Source organism: Pygoscelis adeliae, unplaced genomic scaffold, assembly GCF_000699105.1.
Source record: "Pygoscelis adeliae isolate BGI_AS28 unplaced genomic scaffold, ASM69910v1 Scaffold315, whole genome shotgun sequence".
Taxonomy (NCBI): domain Eukaryota; kingdom Metazoa; phylum Chordata; class Aves; order Sphenisciformes; family Spheniscidae; genus Pygoscelis; species Pygoscelis adeliae.
Window position 1 is genome coordinate 1,270,654 of NW_008824865.1, and position 17,554 is coordinate 1,288,207.

At 46.8% G+C, this 17,554-nt stretch overlaps 1 protein-coding gene across 1 annotated transcript in view; it reads right to left on the bottom strand.

Annotated features, from left to right (window-relative positions):
• CELSR1 (cadherin, EGF LAG seven-pass G-type receptor 1) overlaps nt 1-17,442 on the bottom strand; it is a 174,484-nt gene extending 157,042 nt beyond the window's left edge. The window contains exon 1 of the mRNA XM_009324395.1: nt 14,760-17,442. Coding sequence (XP_009322670.1) covers nt 14,760-17,442 — 2,683 coding nt within the window. The remainder of the gene's footprint in view (nt 1-14,759) is intronic.
• Nucleotides 17,443-17,554: the final 112 nt, after the last annotated feature.

Below are 17,554 nucleotides of genomic sequence, written 5' to 3' on the forward strand. Positions count from 1 at the left end.
ACCGCCTTGTGAATTCTTTATCTTCTTTTGATACCAAGTTTAGAAGACAGCAATACTGTTATCCACACACAACAACTTACACAAGCTCAGGCAGTTCAAAGGGCTAATGCATTTACAATTTGTTAATATGTGTGTTTAATTTCTGCAGCAAAAAGAGAAGGGGAAATAATTTTCCCACCACCGAGTTCAATTTTCTATTCAAGGAAGATTCTCAAGGAAGTGTGTTGTATATACATAATACTACTCATAAACTATTAAGCGTTCATTAATTTATCAAGCTTCATCTTAAATCCAGCTACACTTCTTCGGATCCCTTCGTAGAGAGGTTGTTCCAGAAATTTGCTTCCCTAAAGGTTTCAAACTGCCTTCTAACATCCCACCCAAATTTACTGAGAGTCAGTTCACTTACAGATTTTTTTTTTCCTTTAAACTGCCCTGCTGTTAACTTTGTTTTCCATAAGTACTTCAGAGGGGTAGGTAGCCATCATAGTCCTCTTTGGTTTTCATTTTGCAATATGAAAAGATGTAGTCTTCTACCATAAATGATACCTCCAGTGAAAAAAATTCTCTGTTCCCCAACTTGTCCTCTTTAAAATATAAATTAACTTTTCTTGACTAGGAACTATCAGAATAGTACAGAGATGAGATATTCACAGTGCCTTGTACAACAGCATGTAATACCTCATTTTCTTTAATAAACCCATCTGACTTAAACCCCTGCAGTGGAAGCCCCATGCTCCAACACATTTTTCAGCTGGTCTGTTGCTTCCACCTTTCTGAACCAACTCAAACACATAGATGGTGGCTGGACAAGAAAAGACAGTCACCCAAATACTGTAATTTCAGAAAATGGAATAATTTTCCATCCCAGTATTTGATAAGCACTTTAAATACTACCTAAGTAAATGGAGGGCCTGTCTCCAAAGAGAGGGCAGCGTGGTCCTGGCACATCACACCCGGGTAACAGTATATTGCTTTCCTCGGGGAAGCAGCAATGTTGCCTCTAAACAAGCAGCAACACACAATCCAACCGAAGGAAATGCAAGAGGTGCTGAAACGCCGTCACTCGGAGGCTAACCTGTTCCAAGAGATTTCGTGACTCATAAATTATTGTTGAGAAAATTAAATGCTACAAAATGCCTAAGAACAGAAATGGAAAAAAAAATAATTAAGATGTTTAATAAGGAACAGAAGCAGTGGTGGTTTCTTACTGTGGGATTATTAACTATTGTGCTTTCCAAAAGTGATTAAGTTACCCTTTAAGCTCTAATGGATGAGCAACTCATTGCTAGAGAACCAGCTCTCAGCTGCGAGCCCGAGCCCCTGCCCCAGGACCTGAGCATCTCCGCAAGGTGCCTACGCCCGTCGGCCTCTCCCACCACACCACGAGGATGGAGCGGGTGTTCAGCAAAAAACCCATCCCCAGGACGGACCACCAACAAATCAGCCGCTGACTAACAGGAGTGGGAAGCAGTGAGGGATGACACTGGTCACAAAACTAGTCAGAGCCCTGCTTTTAATAATCACCGTCCTGTAAAAGGGAAAACTACTGCAAAAAAGGAAAAGGCACTAGAAATGCGAACGCAGATGCGTGGCTGTAAAATCATCAGGCTGAGGTCTCTGCTGAGTACATGGAGGGATTCAGTGACACTGAGGGAGCCTTACCTGCTGAATGAGCCAAGAATACGCCTTGCCGGGTATTAAGCAATGTCATGTAATATCACTACCGCAGTAAGCACAAAGGCTTTACAGTGCAAAGAACAACACTGTGAATTTCACAACTGCTGAAATCTCAGACTGATTTCTTTAAAATTCAGTTTCAGCACAGAAATAAAATTTAATTAGTCTTTTCTTATCATTAGTCATTTATATAAGTTCATTTAAATACCTGAAAATGCACAATATCCCAACTTTATGCAGCACTAAGCCAGTAAAATGCCATCCTATATATGATCAGTATGGGATGTGTACAGTGGGAGTTAAGTTGTTTACCCCACAGGACACTTTCCAACCTGAGAAAGCTTTCAAATTGGCCATCAAAGTTGTCACTTTACTTTCCCTTTAGGCCTTGAAAAGAGCGACGGGATCTTTTGACACCTGAAGTCTGATCAAGGAGACGCAGAGCAAAAACCCAGGGCGTCACTGACACCACCTCAGAGCAGGCGAAATGGCCTCTCCTGGAGGACTTTCCCCCAGGGAAAAAAAGGGATGGATGCTCAACTGCCACCGGTGGCATGAAGAATTCGGGTAATTTTATCTGATCATCTCAGCACCTCGGCTTCAGCACAGCCTGATGCACACTGGCTGAGCCAAGGAGTGAATCAGTCATCTCAGCTTAAGAAATCCCCAACCATTTGGCAAGGGACATATTTTAAAAGCAGATCGTACAAAAGTTCATAAAACTCATTCATACAAAACAAGCAAGTTCACTGCATACATTATAAAAAATATCCTCGTCTCTCAGTTCTCACCTGAGTTTATTGCCATTAATCGGTCACATCCATCAATGCTGTTGGTAGTAAATAGGAATGTCTTAGTTTAAAGCCTCTTAACGCTGAATAAAGTCCCAGACACTGCTATTAGCTGAGCCATAAGGGGGCCAGTGCACGAAGGAACGAGCTAGTAAAGGTGACTGCAACTTGTCACAAGGGATAGAAAAAAAAACAAAGTCACCATTTATACCCAAACTGGGCCAAATTCCCTGTTCATGGGTACAGATGTTGCTCCCATGGACTGCAAAGATGACAAGCACCAGCACTCAGTGTGCAGTGTGCCCTGCGACCTGGGGCTGGCCACAGCCGTCCTGCAACTGCCCGTGCCGGGCAGCAAAACCTCTGTGGGACCGTCACCACCTCACGCCATGGCCCCCGAGACCCTGTGCAAGGACAGGGTCAAAGGATGCGGCTGCAAAACCTCTGGAAGCTGCACCCGACAGCCAGCACCACGGAGGTCCCAACCCCAAAACAGCCACTGGAAGTATGAGGGCTGCACAGGCAATGTGATGGCTGCCACCGGTTCACTGGGAGCATCTCATGGGGCATCCCTGGATGGGACGGAGCCTGCCCCTTGCCTTGGGCCAATGCACCCACCTAATAGCAAGTAACAGTACAGTGGTCAGAAGAGGGTGAGGGGTGGATGAGAAACCTGCCCTGCCTCCCCAAAGGCAAGAGGGAAGGCAGTGAGAAAGGATGCTGCCACACCACTGGCAAGCACCATGCCTGTGGTGTGGCAGCATCCTGTGGCATGGACCACTGCCATGTGGCAGCTGGCAGTATCCAGCTCCCAGCGCCTGCCAGATACACCATCAGCCCGGCCCAGGACGGTCTGTATCTGGCTATCTCACAGGGCTGTTGGTCAGTCGATGTCTGGTGGTTATCCTAATTATTTACAGCAGGTATTACAAGCACATCCCCTGTGAGGTCTCTGCTGTGCATGGCCCTGGACGAACTTGCAGCAGCCAAACTCTGCAGACGCGGTACCTCGCTGCAAAACAGCACATGGCAAACAGATCCAATGAACGCGAAGGGAGAGGGGAGAAGAAGATAAGCAAGAAGGGAAGAGGAACACCAGTGTGTTTTGTGTAACAAGCTTTCAATATCCACCAGGACCTAAAAGGTACCCAGGGTTCCCACTTTGCATAACCAGTGCAAACAACCAGTGCCTGCTGTCAACAGCTTGGTCAACAAACTCAAGTGTTAGATTGCCAAACTCGATGCAGAATCATGTTGGGTAGCTTAGTAAGCAGGACCTAAAAGTAAACTTGCGTTACCTAGCATTCAAAAAAACTCACAGAAATTTGCCCTAATTGCTTTAGCTCGTAACAAATCCTTTTGCAAACAGCCTGCAAAACCAACCAGAAGGCACCAGCAAATTTCATGATCTTGAGAAACTGAAGTTAAGATGGGATTTAAACTAGCAGGTAATTATCTGCCAGATGGAGAGCTCATCATGCAGAGTACACATCGGTAAATTACACTGTGTCAGTAAAAGGAGGCCAACATCAGAAATACACCCCGTGAGAAGGGAAACCGAGTCAACCGATGGGATAGTTCAACCCAGTCATTGCTGCCAAGAGACCTTTATGGTATGTGTCAGGACAATGTTGGCCAGTTGTAGCGTCAACGAGCACATTGCAGGAAAAGCCACAGGATCCAAGCAACGAGCAGCAACATGTTGATAATTACTAGCAAGTCTATCATCACAGCAAACTGCAGTGAGAAAGAGGATTAAACAGTAGGCGAAGATGGGTTGAACTCTGGATATTTAGCAGCATAATTTAAGTCTGAGCCCGTGAATCCTTACATAACTGCCCCTTTAGCCCATCTGGGGGCCGCTCCACATAAAAGCAAAATAAATTTACAAGTAGTTAAAGCCAGAAGACAAACAAATCAGCTCTGATCAATAGGAAAGTACTCCCTGGAAAGCCCTGGGGTTCTTGTTTATTTTACCTTTGAGTTCCCAGGTGGGAAGAGCTGAGTCCCTGGCTGCAGCCAGAACTGACCTAGTCCTGACACGGCCTGAATGGTTCACGATCCAGCTTTTATTATGGCCTAAACAAAGTCCAGCAGCTGAGGGTCAAAGCCAGACTGCCCACACCGCTGCCTGACTGAAGTGGAGGTGCCCACATACATGAACGTGAGCCAGAAAGCCTCCTCTCCGGCACCCTGCAAGTGTGAGCATGACCCTGTAGCTTATGGCACTTACCTAAGAGATGGGAAACATGAGTCCCACAACGGCTTCTGTACCTTATTCGGCTCCTCTTTAATGTATAGCACAGTAAGAGCTTTGAGATCAAGGGCTGGAGCCTAGCCCATCTCGGCCCTCGTTAAGTGTCCTGATCGCTATGCTGAGTGAAGTGCCCAAGCTGTAGCGGGATGGTATTTCAAGTACTCCCACTTTATAGGACACTTAACTGCCTAAAACAGGATACTGCTGCAGGCAACAGGCACCTAGAAGTGAGGCGCTGTGGCATTTGATGGTTAGATGTAAGTCCTCTACTGGACCTAAGCTGTGAAAGGTGCCAAACGCCTCTTGCTAGCCATGCTGAGCTGTGACTGCAGTGGCTGGTGGCTGGCAATCACGCACTGCTAAAACAAGTAATGCACTAGTGTGGGACAGCTTTTACATGATTTAAATTCAATTCAGACAGCTACATAAATAAATAAATAATTTTAAAAATAAAAATCACAGTTTGGATGTTAAAGGGTCTCCTTTAGAATCAGAGCCAGCATGAACACCACTGCAAGCACACAAATAAATGAGAGGCTGGGCTGGTTCCTGCAAAGTCCAAAAGTGCTATGACAGAAATTCAGTCCAATGAACTCAAAGACTTGCTAACATCAGTTTTGAATAGGGTCAAGGAGTCTGATCTGGAGCTAGTGAAAGGAAAGAGCAAACCCAACCGATCCAGCAGCTCTTTGTACCCATGATGCATGCTCCAGTGGCATGGCAGCTACAGAGAATCACCTTGAGTACATTTGCTTCCAAACCTAACAGCTCATTGGGATTTAACAGCAAAGACAGACTGCTAGGTGCTGGCCACCATGTCTGTGAAACTCAAATCCGATAATATAGTCCCTGCTTTGCCCCTTTTGGTGGGGTCCAGATGCTTTTGCTTCTCCCTGAAACTGGATCTAGCCCACAGACTCCACAGCAGGCAGGAGATGTCGTGTTGACAATGGTTGTTAACGATGGCTTCTCCCTCTCCCTCCTTCAGAAAGTGCTGAAATATTTTGACCAGATGCGTCATTTCCAAAAGTGCTGGAGACCTGACAGAATGTAGCATCTATCACGCGTTCGACAATGGTGTTGAAAACAGATTACTTTCCTTTGTATTTGATAAGCATAACATGTCTATGTTTATTATGTGGTCCCCTGAGGATTTATTACAGGTTTACAGTTTCATTTATTTGCTTTTTTTGTGCTTGTCAAGTGTAAATACTGGAATAAATAGGAAGGCGGTTACAACTTAGCAGCATTAACGACTTGTTGAAACAAAGTCCAAAAGCTTTCCTTTCTCTCCAGCAAATCCTACTTTTCTGTCCAATTGCTTTTTTTTTCTAGTGCAAAGATCATCTTTCTGAAGTATTTTAAAATTTTATTTTTTTGCTGAATGCCAAATCCCCATAAAAGCATACTTTCTCCCTTCATTCACTCAAACTCTTGACAATATTTAAAGTCTCTCCTAACATTATTCATGGCAAAACATTTTCCTCTTTGCAAATTATAGCCTCTCCCACCCTTTCCATCTAGTCTGCTAAGCCTGTTACTACAGGTAGTTTGCTGTAACAGAAATAAGTACAATCATCGCTACAAAAGAAAACAAACCCTTCCGTCCTGGCACACACATTCAGGGTGGGTTCATCCCACTGAACTTTAGCCATCTAACAACAAGGCAATCAGCCCAAGTCAGTCATTTATGTTCCCTCTTTCGTCGGTGGGGTGAGATGGGCACCTCCAGCCAGCAGCCCTCCTGCCTATCAATCAATCATGGCTGCAACCTACATGACCACCTTTGAAGAGATACCTGATTTCTTGGGCAGATCATGGTAGGTGATACAAATCTGACCATAAGAGCCAAACTGTACCTTTGATTACGCTGTTTCAGTCCAACAAAATCAACACATTGCAATGAAATCTCAAACAAAGTGTATGCACCCGGGTCTTACAAAAAAAGGTGTTAAGCAAATCCTCGCCAAGCAAACAAGAGAGATCGCTCAATGGCAGATTTCAAAAATTTCCATCTTGCCCCTTTTGAAACCTGTGTTACCATCTATAAATAGTTCAGTGTTTTTCAACGCTGGAAAAAGAGCTGCACTGAGGGGAAAAATAATAAAACTGTCACTTGTCACAGAAACACAAAGTGGCAAAACTGAATTTCATCAGGTCTCTGATGTTCTTTCTTTCAAGTGGACAACCATTGTGAGCAAGGCTTTGAAGAACTGAGCCCCTCGTCAACGTGTTCTGTACTCTGATTTATGCAATCTTTTGGCCAAATAGTCTTAAAAAAAGGAGCAGACAACAAAAAAGCCTATCATTCATAAAAGACAGCATTGCCATACTTGTTTCTTAAATGGCAAAGTTGATGTCAGAGTAGTTGGAGTACTGTTTTACCTAAAAACATCATCATTCCCATAGAAACCAGGACAGAAAGACTGTAACATGGAAGATTGCCAAAAACGGTCATTAGATCTAATCTGACTATCTTCAGCTCTTCTAACCCTCCCACATTTCCTAGAGACTCTCCATAGATATATTTGGAAATACAAGTCAGTATGCCAAAGGAAGCCAAGAGAGACGGTTGCCCAAATCCTGTAAATTAGGCAATACTGAGGTAAGCAGTTAAGTTGTGTTGTTATCTTAAGCACTCAAACATAGCGAGTCTGTCCCCACCAACTGGCTCTCAAAATCCCGAGGGCTTATAAAAGAGAGGGAGAAGGGATAGAGAGAGCATAGATCTTGTGTCTGACATTTGATCCTCCCCTTACTCATCTTCCACGCATGAGTGTTACAGGTAGAGTTGCCTACGCTGCTAAATATTGAAAAGGTATTTGTAGCACGTAGGTTTAGAAGAGGTTTCTGCTTCACGTTTGCTTGTTTCCTGCCCAGAAAGTAATTCTGCTCCCAACTTTTAGGGCAGTCACATTCCCACAACCTTTGTGTCAGTCTCACCTAACCCACGAGGGAATCGAGGGGCCCAGTGAAATCGCAAGCTGAAGCCGTGCTATGGTGCAGTCATTGCTGTCTGTACCCAAACTAACCAGATGAAAGCGAGCTCAGCTATGCCAACGTATGCAGCAGCTACACATCTGGCTGAATTGTAAACACCGTCATTCGTGTTGCGTGCTATCACATGCCTGAACCCATGAACCCAGCCAGACAACCCGTCAGCTGCAGGGGTGTCTGGCAGACCTGGAGCACACCCCAAGGAGGAGGCAGGAGACCACGGATGCATCTTGCCAACCCTTCCTTAAGATGCTGGGAGACACCAGGGCCACACTCTCACCAGACTGGTGGAAATGTGAGGATGCCTGGGCTTCCATCCAAGCGTCCGCTAAGGGTCCCACCAGTAAGAGCCCTGTGAGAAGAGTGGTGAGCACACTACCTACCTTCACCTAATGCCATACTTTAAAACCCAGCATTACTTTCCTCAGTCATGGGATGTCTGAGAAAATCCATTCAGCTCAAAGATGGGAGTCAACAATGAAAGGGAGTTTCAAGATATTAAGTATATATGTTGAAGGAAAACGGACCACTCAATGAGCAAATGTAAAATTATACACTTTATCAGCAGCCAGCCACTTCCTCAGGTAGTGCCTGGGATGTTGGAGATAATGAAGTATAAAATCCCACTGCTTCACATCACCTACTTTCCCCACCACTAATTCTACTGCAGGTTTACTATCATCCTAACATCCAAACACAGAAAACTGTTCTTGTATTCTAAACAAAGGGTTCTTTTGTCATTACCCTTCACAACAATTTGATGTTTATTCTGTATTTGGCAGGCTCCACAACCCCAGCCTAAACCCATTCTGAACTGCAAGGAAAGGTGTGACCAGAACAACAGAACAAAAGAGGATTCTTCCCAATCCGCAAGTGCAAGTCAGAAGAAAGAGCACGTCAGTGACTTCTAAGAGGGAAGCAAATCACAACAAGGGAATACACTAAGGAAACCAATTCATTAATACACCCTGAAGCTTAAAAGTAATCAAAAAATATAAAACAATTACTAATCCAATTTAAAAATGGTTATTACAACTATCTCCCCCATTTGCAAATAATTTTAAAATAGGGGAAAAAAGTTTTCCAGGCAATCCCACCATCATACTTCTCTAAATGTAATTTCTATCCCTTGGGATTTGATTATCACATAAAGCCTAGCAGATCTTTCTCCCTCTCACATCTTCAGTCTCATTCTTCTTATACCTCCTCCTTGTTATCCTAAAGTCTCCCTCTTTCCCAGAAATCACTGAGAAAAGCATCAACATTTAGGCAATAAAAAAATAAAATAAAATTGTCGGTACACTGAGCAAAGTGTGCACAAAAGCAGCCAAAACCCCCTGCAACCTCAATAAGCCATTTCTCATACCCTCTCAATCAAGGCAACCCAATAGCTTGTACAGAAATCTTAACAAGATGATGCTGCAAATACAAACACGCCCCTGGGTTTTCAAACAGCATTGCTGAGTTTGGGTTTATGTATGGCTTTGATATACACTAGTTTTTTTTCTCCAGGAACCAATTGTGACTTCTAGTATTTATGGTTCAAAGTTTCACTTTGTGTGGTGAGGTTAAGAAGTGCCACCTATGTATGCTTCAGCCACCAAGACATAGTAAGGTAGAAATATCTTGTTAAAAACTGTGTAAGAAAAAATGGAAATATACAGCCTGCACTACACACAGACAGAAACAGGGAGAAACAAACATTTTAAACGACAGCTACGTTGCACAGTAGCATTTTCTGAAAGAAGTTGACTGACAAAATAGCTTTTACCTGAGATAAAACATCTCATTTACTTTCTAAAGTGTGCCGTGGTAAACATTTCTTTTTTTATTACTGGGGATAACCATTTTAGCAAAGAAATTGCTTATTTACAGTAGCTTGAGCTGCAGATAAGTCCCCATTTTATTTATTTCCATGCAGAAGATAACTTTTTACTGAGATAAAAGCTATTTTGTCAGTCAGCCTTCCACTAAATATTTTCCTCTCGTAGCCATAGACGTTTTCCTGTCTTTTGAAACAAAAATACACCACTCCTATGAAATCCAGGGATGAAGTGGAAGGAAGCACATTCAAAAGCAACAAGGCAGCCACAGCTTTTTATCGGCTGGAACAGGTCACACAGCTGAAGAGGGAAAGTCAAATTCCTGCAGGCTGGAGGGACGTACATCTAAAATGCATCTCACCTATAGAATAGAATATAGAACCTATATGGATGCAATAAAGGATTTAGGTAGCCACAGCAGATCCAGGAGCTACCCTAACTTTAAAATGATGGGCACTACTCTTGCTTTGCTATTTTAGGAAAATAAACGTAAGTGTTCAAAACCACTGCTACTAACCATGACCGGTCATCCTCCACTTCAGCTCCACTTAATACACCAAGTAACAACCCCGGCTGCAATCTCACAGCTCGCAGTATCACACCATCTTTCTAAACGAGGTCCCCCATCGTTGCCTCCCTGGTCTTTGCAGCCTTTGAGCTGCTGCTTTCTCTCCCCTTAGAGCAGGATGCACGTGCAAAGTGCAAGCGCCCAAAGTCCCCGGGAACATGAGCGTGCAAAAGCCCTGCAGCCATGCGACACACCAACACGCCTCCTCCCACCCGGAGGGAGGGAGAGAGGAGCCTCTACCTACCCGTTTCCATCATCTCCTAATTGCATAACCTGCATAACCTGCAGGGACCCCACCACAGCCACGTGCGGGAATGTGTTTCCCTGGAGGGGGGCCACGGAGAGCAGTTTGGGTGCTAATTACCCCTTGCTGACCCTGAAAGCAAGTCCTAGCAGGCAGCCAGAAGCATCACCCCTAAAAGAACCGGTCGCCTTGTGGATCTGCCCCCCGAAACTCAGAAGGCCCCAGCAGCCCCATCCACCCCGCTCCCCAAAGGCGGGGGCACGAGGCCAGGGCATACCCCGACGCTGCCGAGGTGCCTGGCCCGCATCCTGAGCAGTCGCCCCGCGCTCACCTTCCACACCCAAAAGTGCCCCTGCGCTTCCAGAGACACCTTTTCCCTGGAGTTTCTTTTTTCCCTTTAATCTCAAATCTTCACACACACAAATAACCCCCCCGATGCCTTGCATCTCAGGCACAGCTGTGGCCTTACCTTTTTATCAGAAGGGCTAAACCAAAGTATTGCATCTTCTGTTCCATTTGTATGGAGAAGGCACAGAGCTGCAGATCCAGGGTCATTAGCATAATGACTTTTAAATTACAATAATAATGAAGATCCTTTAACAAGCCTCGAGTAAAAATCCCACGTTTATTGCAGCACAAACGAGCTCTATCTTAATTTGTATTTACTGATAGTCAATAACCTCACTAAATGCCACTGGAGATTAAAAGGCAAAGAAATGTAAAAGGCGATACTTGAGCTTGCCTGCCCTCAAAAATGCTTGGGTGTCTATCCTTCGCAGCGGAAACCAGCTCTCCTGAGGAGCACTACCTTCCCAAAATTGTATGTCATACCATGATATTTTACATTTATCTGGACCACTCGAAAGCTGTAGCATACAGTCAGGTCGGGTTTTGTCTGCACTGGTGAATGAGGCTGGGTTCCCAGAGGAGTTTGCGCACACATCTATTGTATCCCAGCAAGCTGCCGTTGATCTTAAGTGGGACTACTTGTGGCAGCACAGCCAAGCAGGAGCCAGCAGCGTTTGCAATGTGATACCCAGGCAAACTTGTGCAACACTTGTGCAAAGTTGAGGCTAGCACCGGCCTTCCCCCCCAGCAACAGTGGGGGACTGCGGTATAATGTTTAACATGGGCGAATGCAATGGGACTTGAGCAATGTTTAACACATTTTTTGACCAGATAAATCCCAATTTGACATTACTGTGAACATCACTGTGGACAAAAACTAACTTTTTAATGATCCTGTCAATTTAAACCATATATTTATTAATAACACTAAGAAATCACAGACTTATCGACTCTTGACCACCTGTTTCAGAAGCCCCGAGTAAAATCCTGCCCCCCTGGAAAGCAAGGGCAGGATTTCAGCAGGGTCAAGGCTTCACCCCAGTTGTTAAAACAACATAAACCTAACAACGCTACGTGCAAGCATGGGAATATAAAACCAAGCTCTGCTTTTCTGCAGGAAAGCCTTGAAGGTACAATGGGAAAAGGAGAATGCGACTTTTTAAGGGACCCCTTTGGGCACCCCTGGAGCACATCTGGACTAGATTCATGCAAAAGGGGTCGGGTTTGTTCACTCAGACGGCTCCGTGCAACAGGCACAGGCAGAAGGGCATCCACAGAGATTCACTTCAAAAGAGATCGACTTCAAAAGCTCCCTCCCCATCCAAAGCAAAATGCTAATATCTGCACCACCCACATTCTTCCCTCCTCGGCTTGGGCTGGCTCCTGACCGGCTGTGGGGGCACAGCCCAGCAGGTACCGCGGCACCGGGGCGAAGGCAGAGCCACGCTCGCACGGAGCCCGCCCAGGGCCGCCCGCCGTCCCACGTAGCTTCTGACAATGTTTACGCTGTTAGGGTGAGTTTTAAACGCCGAGTGTGCTGTTCTCAGGTTTTACAAAATCTATTATCTTCGTTTGCTTGGTTTTGATGATTCTTAAGGCTTTGTTTATATGCAGAAGGCCAAAATTACCGTGCTTATTTGAATAATCCCCAAATCAAATCAAAAAATACTGGTTTTAGCCAAGTATCAAAGGCTCAAACTAATTTAATTGAGTAGCGCGGCTTCTCGCTAGCGTGACACACGCTCACATGCCTCCACAGCACAACACATCGCTAGGTGGAAACAAGATTTTTACAGCAGCGGTGTTACTTCCGACTCGTATATAGTTCAAATTCCCCAAGTTCATAAAGAGCCCCCATCCTTCCCTGACCTGAAGAGCTGCTGTGTTTGGGGCAGGACTTCGTGTTTGTCTGGGTTGAGAGGTTAATGGCTACTCCATAGACACGTTTTTCAGTTAACTGGCAGGTCATTCTAGCAGATGATTTGCAGGTATTTTGCAACACTTAAAGATAACCCTGTGGAGTACTTCTGTCTGAGCTGCTTCTCTTTTTTTTTTTTAAAGACTCCATCAGATAAACCAGAGAAAGCAGGCAGGTGAGACTTTCCTGGGCACAATCACACACTGCCAAACACTGCCCTTTCAATTTCCAAAGAGCAAACTTCTCCAAATTAACGTCAAATGGAGTTCAGTGCTTGTCAAAATTATTTTAAAATCCTACCCATAAAAAGCTTTAATCTTTCAAATATCTCAAGACATGCAGCGGACAGTCAGTTTTGATCAACATCACAGCAGAGTTTCAAAGTTCACACCTTCACCAAACATGAAAACGATGCTGGAATGATCAAGCTCCTGTTACTTAAGAAAACAGAGGTCTTCATTCCTACCTGAGATTTCATCCACTTAAACTGCGCAAATCATTAGATTGAGAAAGGAATAGTTCATGCCATCTATTTTTCTGTTCTGAACACTCTCCTCATCTAGTCTAACAAAACGTCTTTTCCAAGCTTCTTGCCCCAAGTTGAGTTCTTATCTTCTGCTACTAGATAAAGAGCTACTGGTTCAGACAGACAATGACCACGCAATCACCTGCACCTTAATCCAAATGTTTTTCTTTAAGGTCACAAGCCAACTGTCTGTTTTTTCTGCAAGTCCTCACAGGACATGGAAACGGCATTTATGAGCTACCCTACCACATTAGCTGCCCCCCGCCGCATTTTGGAAGAAACAGGAGTGGCTTGTCAGGTGATACACCGCAGTAAATTAAATCAGTTCAGTTAATATCACTTTCATTTTCCTGAAGCAGAAAGGACCTCAAGCCTGCAAACACAAGGGAGAGCACGGCTCGCTCCCCCGAGGCCCTGCTGCACGCCATGACTACTTACAGTAAAACAAGCGCTGCCAGGATTATGCCACAGTTTGATTTTTTTTTTAATACAATCACCCCAAATGAAGCATCTCCCAAAGTGTAATTTTATGTACCTAGTACTTTCAGCTTTTTTTGCAGAAAGAATACAAATATTAGCTTTAGGTTGCAGAGAGAGGCGGCGAGGAATGTATCTAGTTAAACCTCTGAAAGTCAACAGAAGTATGGGATCAGGTCCACAGTAAACTTTATAGAGTGGCACCTGCGGAGGAAATTACTCATTGCATGATTGATGCCACAATTAGAGGCATAAAAAGTAATTCCATGATAAACAAGCAACCGAGCAGAAAAAGAATAACATCCTAAGAGCGTATATGTGCTCATATAACAGTATATACTGGACGGCATCAAACACTCTTCACACACAGAGACACAAATTCTCTGAGGAAGTTAATGGTACAGTAGCCCTCCCGCTCCCCTCCTCTCCCTTCCCCCAACAGTGCTGATTTGGGGGCTGTATTTGGCCAGTATCTGCCCCTAGCTCTGCGAGAGCAACTCCAGTGCAAATAGCAGCGTTGCACAGCTATTACACAGCCATAACTCATTGCTTTCAGCGTCGCCATTTCCCACAGGAACACACGCCAGCAATGCAAACCAGTGCAGCTCTGCCAGTGTCACATCCACCCGGGCCACACCAGCAGAGAACTGGTCTGAGGATCTACCAGCCAAACCTCCTGGTATGCAGAAGGAAATAGACGTGTTTTGTTGCTAAAATCTCAACTTTTCTTTTTTTTTTAAAAAGAGGGAGAGGAGATGGCATTACAGATACATGTGCATTCCCTACATCTTTGCAAGTTACATCATTTATTACCTTTATGCAACCACATCAGAAAAGCTTCAGCCAAGGTACCACCTCAACTGAGGGAGTATATACCCTTCCACGCACACTCGTATTTATTTACCCTTGTGATCCACATTTACTAAACAACTTCAATGCACCACTTCAATCCACAGCACATGGGCTTGATACATTTTTGTGGTTCCTCTCCAAAAATTTCACAGATAAATTCCTGCCTCAGGAAACCGAAAGCTGCGCACTAAACTGCAAGTGGGTTATTTCTGCCCATGCCCCCGTACTGGTCTGACAAGCAGAATTAGGTGCTTTATGAGCCTCGAACGCTTGCTTACCTGAGACCGACACTTTCATGAGGGCTTCCAGGGGTCTGTTGTTGTCCAGATCGCGACTGAGTTTGAGTTCCCCAGTGGCAGAGTCCAAAAGGAGCAAGTTTAATTCATTGCCTTGCACAAAGGTGTAGGCCAGGCTGTCAGACACATCGGGATCATGAGCTGGGATCTTGCCAATCACACCAGAGGGGAAGCTGTTAGACTTGTTGGTCACATAGTTGTTGAAGAGGATCTGGAAGTCCTGCAGCACGGGCGGGTTATCGTTCTGATCCAGAAGGCGGATGTGCACTGTTGCCCGGCTCACAAGAGGGGCAGAAGTGGCCTGCACCACGATCACGTACTCTGTCCGGCTCTCATAATCCAGGTCCATCAGGGCTGTGAGGTCTCCGTTGAGCAAGTCTAGCTGGAAGACCTCAGGGATGTTCCCCTCTACTATCTGGTACATGATCTGTGCGTTGGTCCCCTCGTCGGGGTCAGCTGCACTGATCCGTGCCACAATAGAGCCCACGGGGCTGTTCTCCTCCACAAAGATGTCAAATTCATCCTTCTCAAAGACAGGGGGGTTGTCATTGATGTCCAGCACAGTCACTTGGATATCCACAGAGGCTTTCAGCGGTGGGCTGCCCCTGTCCACAGCAAAGGCGCGCAGACTGTAGACAGCCACGTTCTCGCGGTCCAGCTTGCGCAGTGTGCGTATCACTCCAGAAGTGGGTTCAATGTAGAAGTCTCCATCTCCATCGTCACCGCCTTGGAACGTGTAGAGGAGACGGCCATTGAGGCCCGAGTCGCGGTCGGTGGCAGACAGCTGCAGGACGCTGGTGGAGAGCGGCACATCCTCGAAAACCGAGCCCTGGTAGCGGTCGCGCAGGAAGCGGGGCACGTTGTCATTGGCATCCAGGATGAGGATCTCAACATAGGTGGTGTCTGATTTCTGGGGGATGCCGTTGTCGTGGGCTGTAATGGCCAACGTGTAGGAGGCCTGGTCCTCGTAGTCCAGCTCCATCAGGGTGGTGATAGTGCCTGTGTCAGGGTCAATGCGGAACTGGGGAATGTTATCATCCAAAATGTAAGTGATTCTCGCATTCTCCCCTGTGTCTTCGTCGGTGGCACTGATGGTGACAATAGAGGTGCCAATGGGCTTGTCCTCACTGACGCTCACTGTGTAGTGGGAGCTCTGGAAGACCGGGCGGTGAGTGTTGGCATCTGTGACGTTGATGAAGACCTGGACGGTGTCAAAGCGAGTGCCGTCAGAGGCAGTGACTGTGAGCACATACTGCCTTTCCTGCTTGTAATCCAGGGGCAAGGCCAGCGTGATCAGCCCCCCTCCGCTCTGGCTGGTGATGGCAAAACGGTTCCTGGTGTTGCCACTGGTGATCTGGTAAGTCACAACGCTGTTAACGTCCCTGTCCACTGCTGTCAGGGTCAGGACACTGCTGCCCACAGCCGCGTCCTCGTTCAGTCTGAGGTGATACACCTTCTCCGTGAAGGTGGGGTTGTTGTCGTTCACGTCCAGGACAGTGATGGACACACTGGCTGAGGAGGTCATGACTGGCATGCCATGGTCCCTGGCTTCCACTCCAAAGTGATAGTTCTCCACAGTCTCTCGGTCCAGCTCTGCAGCCACTGTGATCCACCCCGTGCTGTTGTTGATCTGAAAAGGGAACCCAGAGTCACCTGCTACAGGGGCACCTCCAGTGGAGGGTGCCATCTCTATGAGTTTGTACTCCAGGCGGGCGTTCTCCCCAGAGTCAGCGTCCACAGCCTGGATGTGCAGCACCGAGTAGCCCAGAGGAACGTTCTCCAGCACTGTGGCCTGGAAGGGAGTGCTCACAAAGATGGGGGCATTGTCATTCACGTCCACGACCTGCACCGACACCATGCCACTGGAGTTGATCAAGGGAGGCCTGCCCCCATCCTGGGCTTTGATCCGGAGTGTGTACTCCCGAATAGTCTCATAATCCAGAGGGTTGATCAGGTCGATGGCACCGGAAAAAGAGTGGATGTAGAACTGGCCTTTCAGGTTGCCGCTCACGATGCTGTAGTGCACTTGGGCATTGCTGCCCCGGTCCCGATCTGTGGCCTGCACCTGCAGTATCTGGCTGTTCACTGGGGCATCCTCTGGCACCTGGACCAGGTAGCGTTTCTCGCTGAACTGAGGGTAGTTGTCGTTCTCATCCTCGATGGTGATGTGCACCATAGCCGTGGCACTGCGTGGTCCTGGGTCCTTGCCCTGGTCATTGGCTTCCACCACCAGGTGGTACTCGGAAACCTCCTCGCGGTCCACTGGGGCTCGGGTCCTCACAACCCCGGAGCGCGGGTCGATCTCGAAGACCCCATCACCAGCTCCCGGCTCCAGCAGGTGGTAAAGCATGTTGGCATTGGCTGGGGCATCGCCGTCGGGGGCACGGATGGTCAGCACCTCATAACCCACCTCCAGGTTCTCCCGGATGCTCTCTCGGTACTCAGGCTGCTCAAACACCGGCTCGTGGTCGTTGGTGTCGCTCACAGTCACGGTCAGATAGGTGGTGGCCGAGCGGCGGCGCGGGGAGCCGTGGTCGGAGGCGGTCACCTTCAGCACGTGGGTGTCCTTCGTCTCTCGGTCAAGGCTGCGGGTGGTGACCACGCTGCCCGTCTCGGCGTCGATGGAGAAGTAGTCGTTGGAGCGCTCGTCGAAGAGTGCCTCCATGGAGTATGCCAGCCGGCCGGCTTCCCCCTCATCGGGGTCCTGGGCCCGCAGAACGATGACCGCCGTGCCGGCCGGCTCGTTCTCGGGGATGGAGACCTGGTAGCTGGGCAGC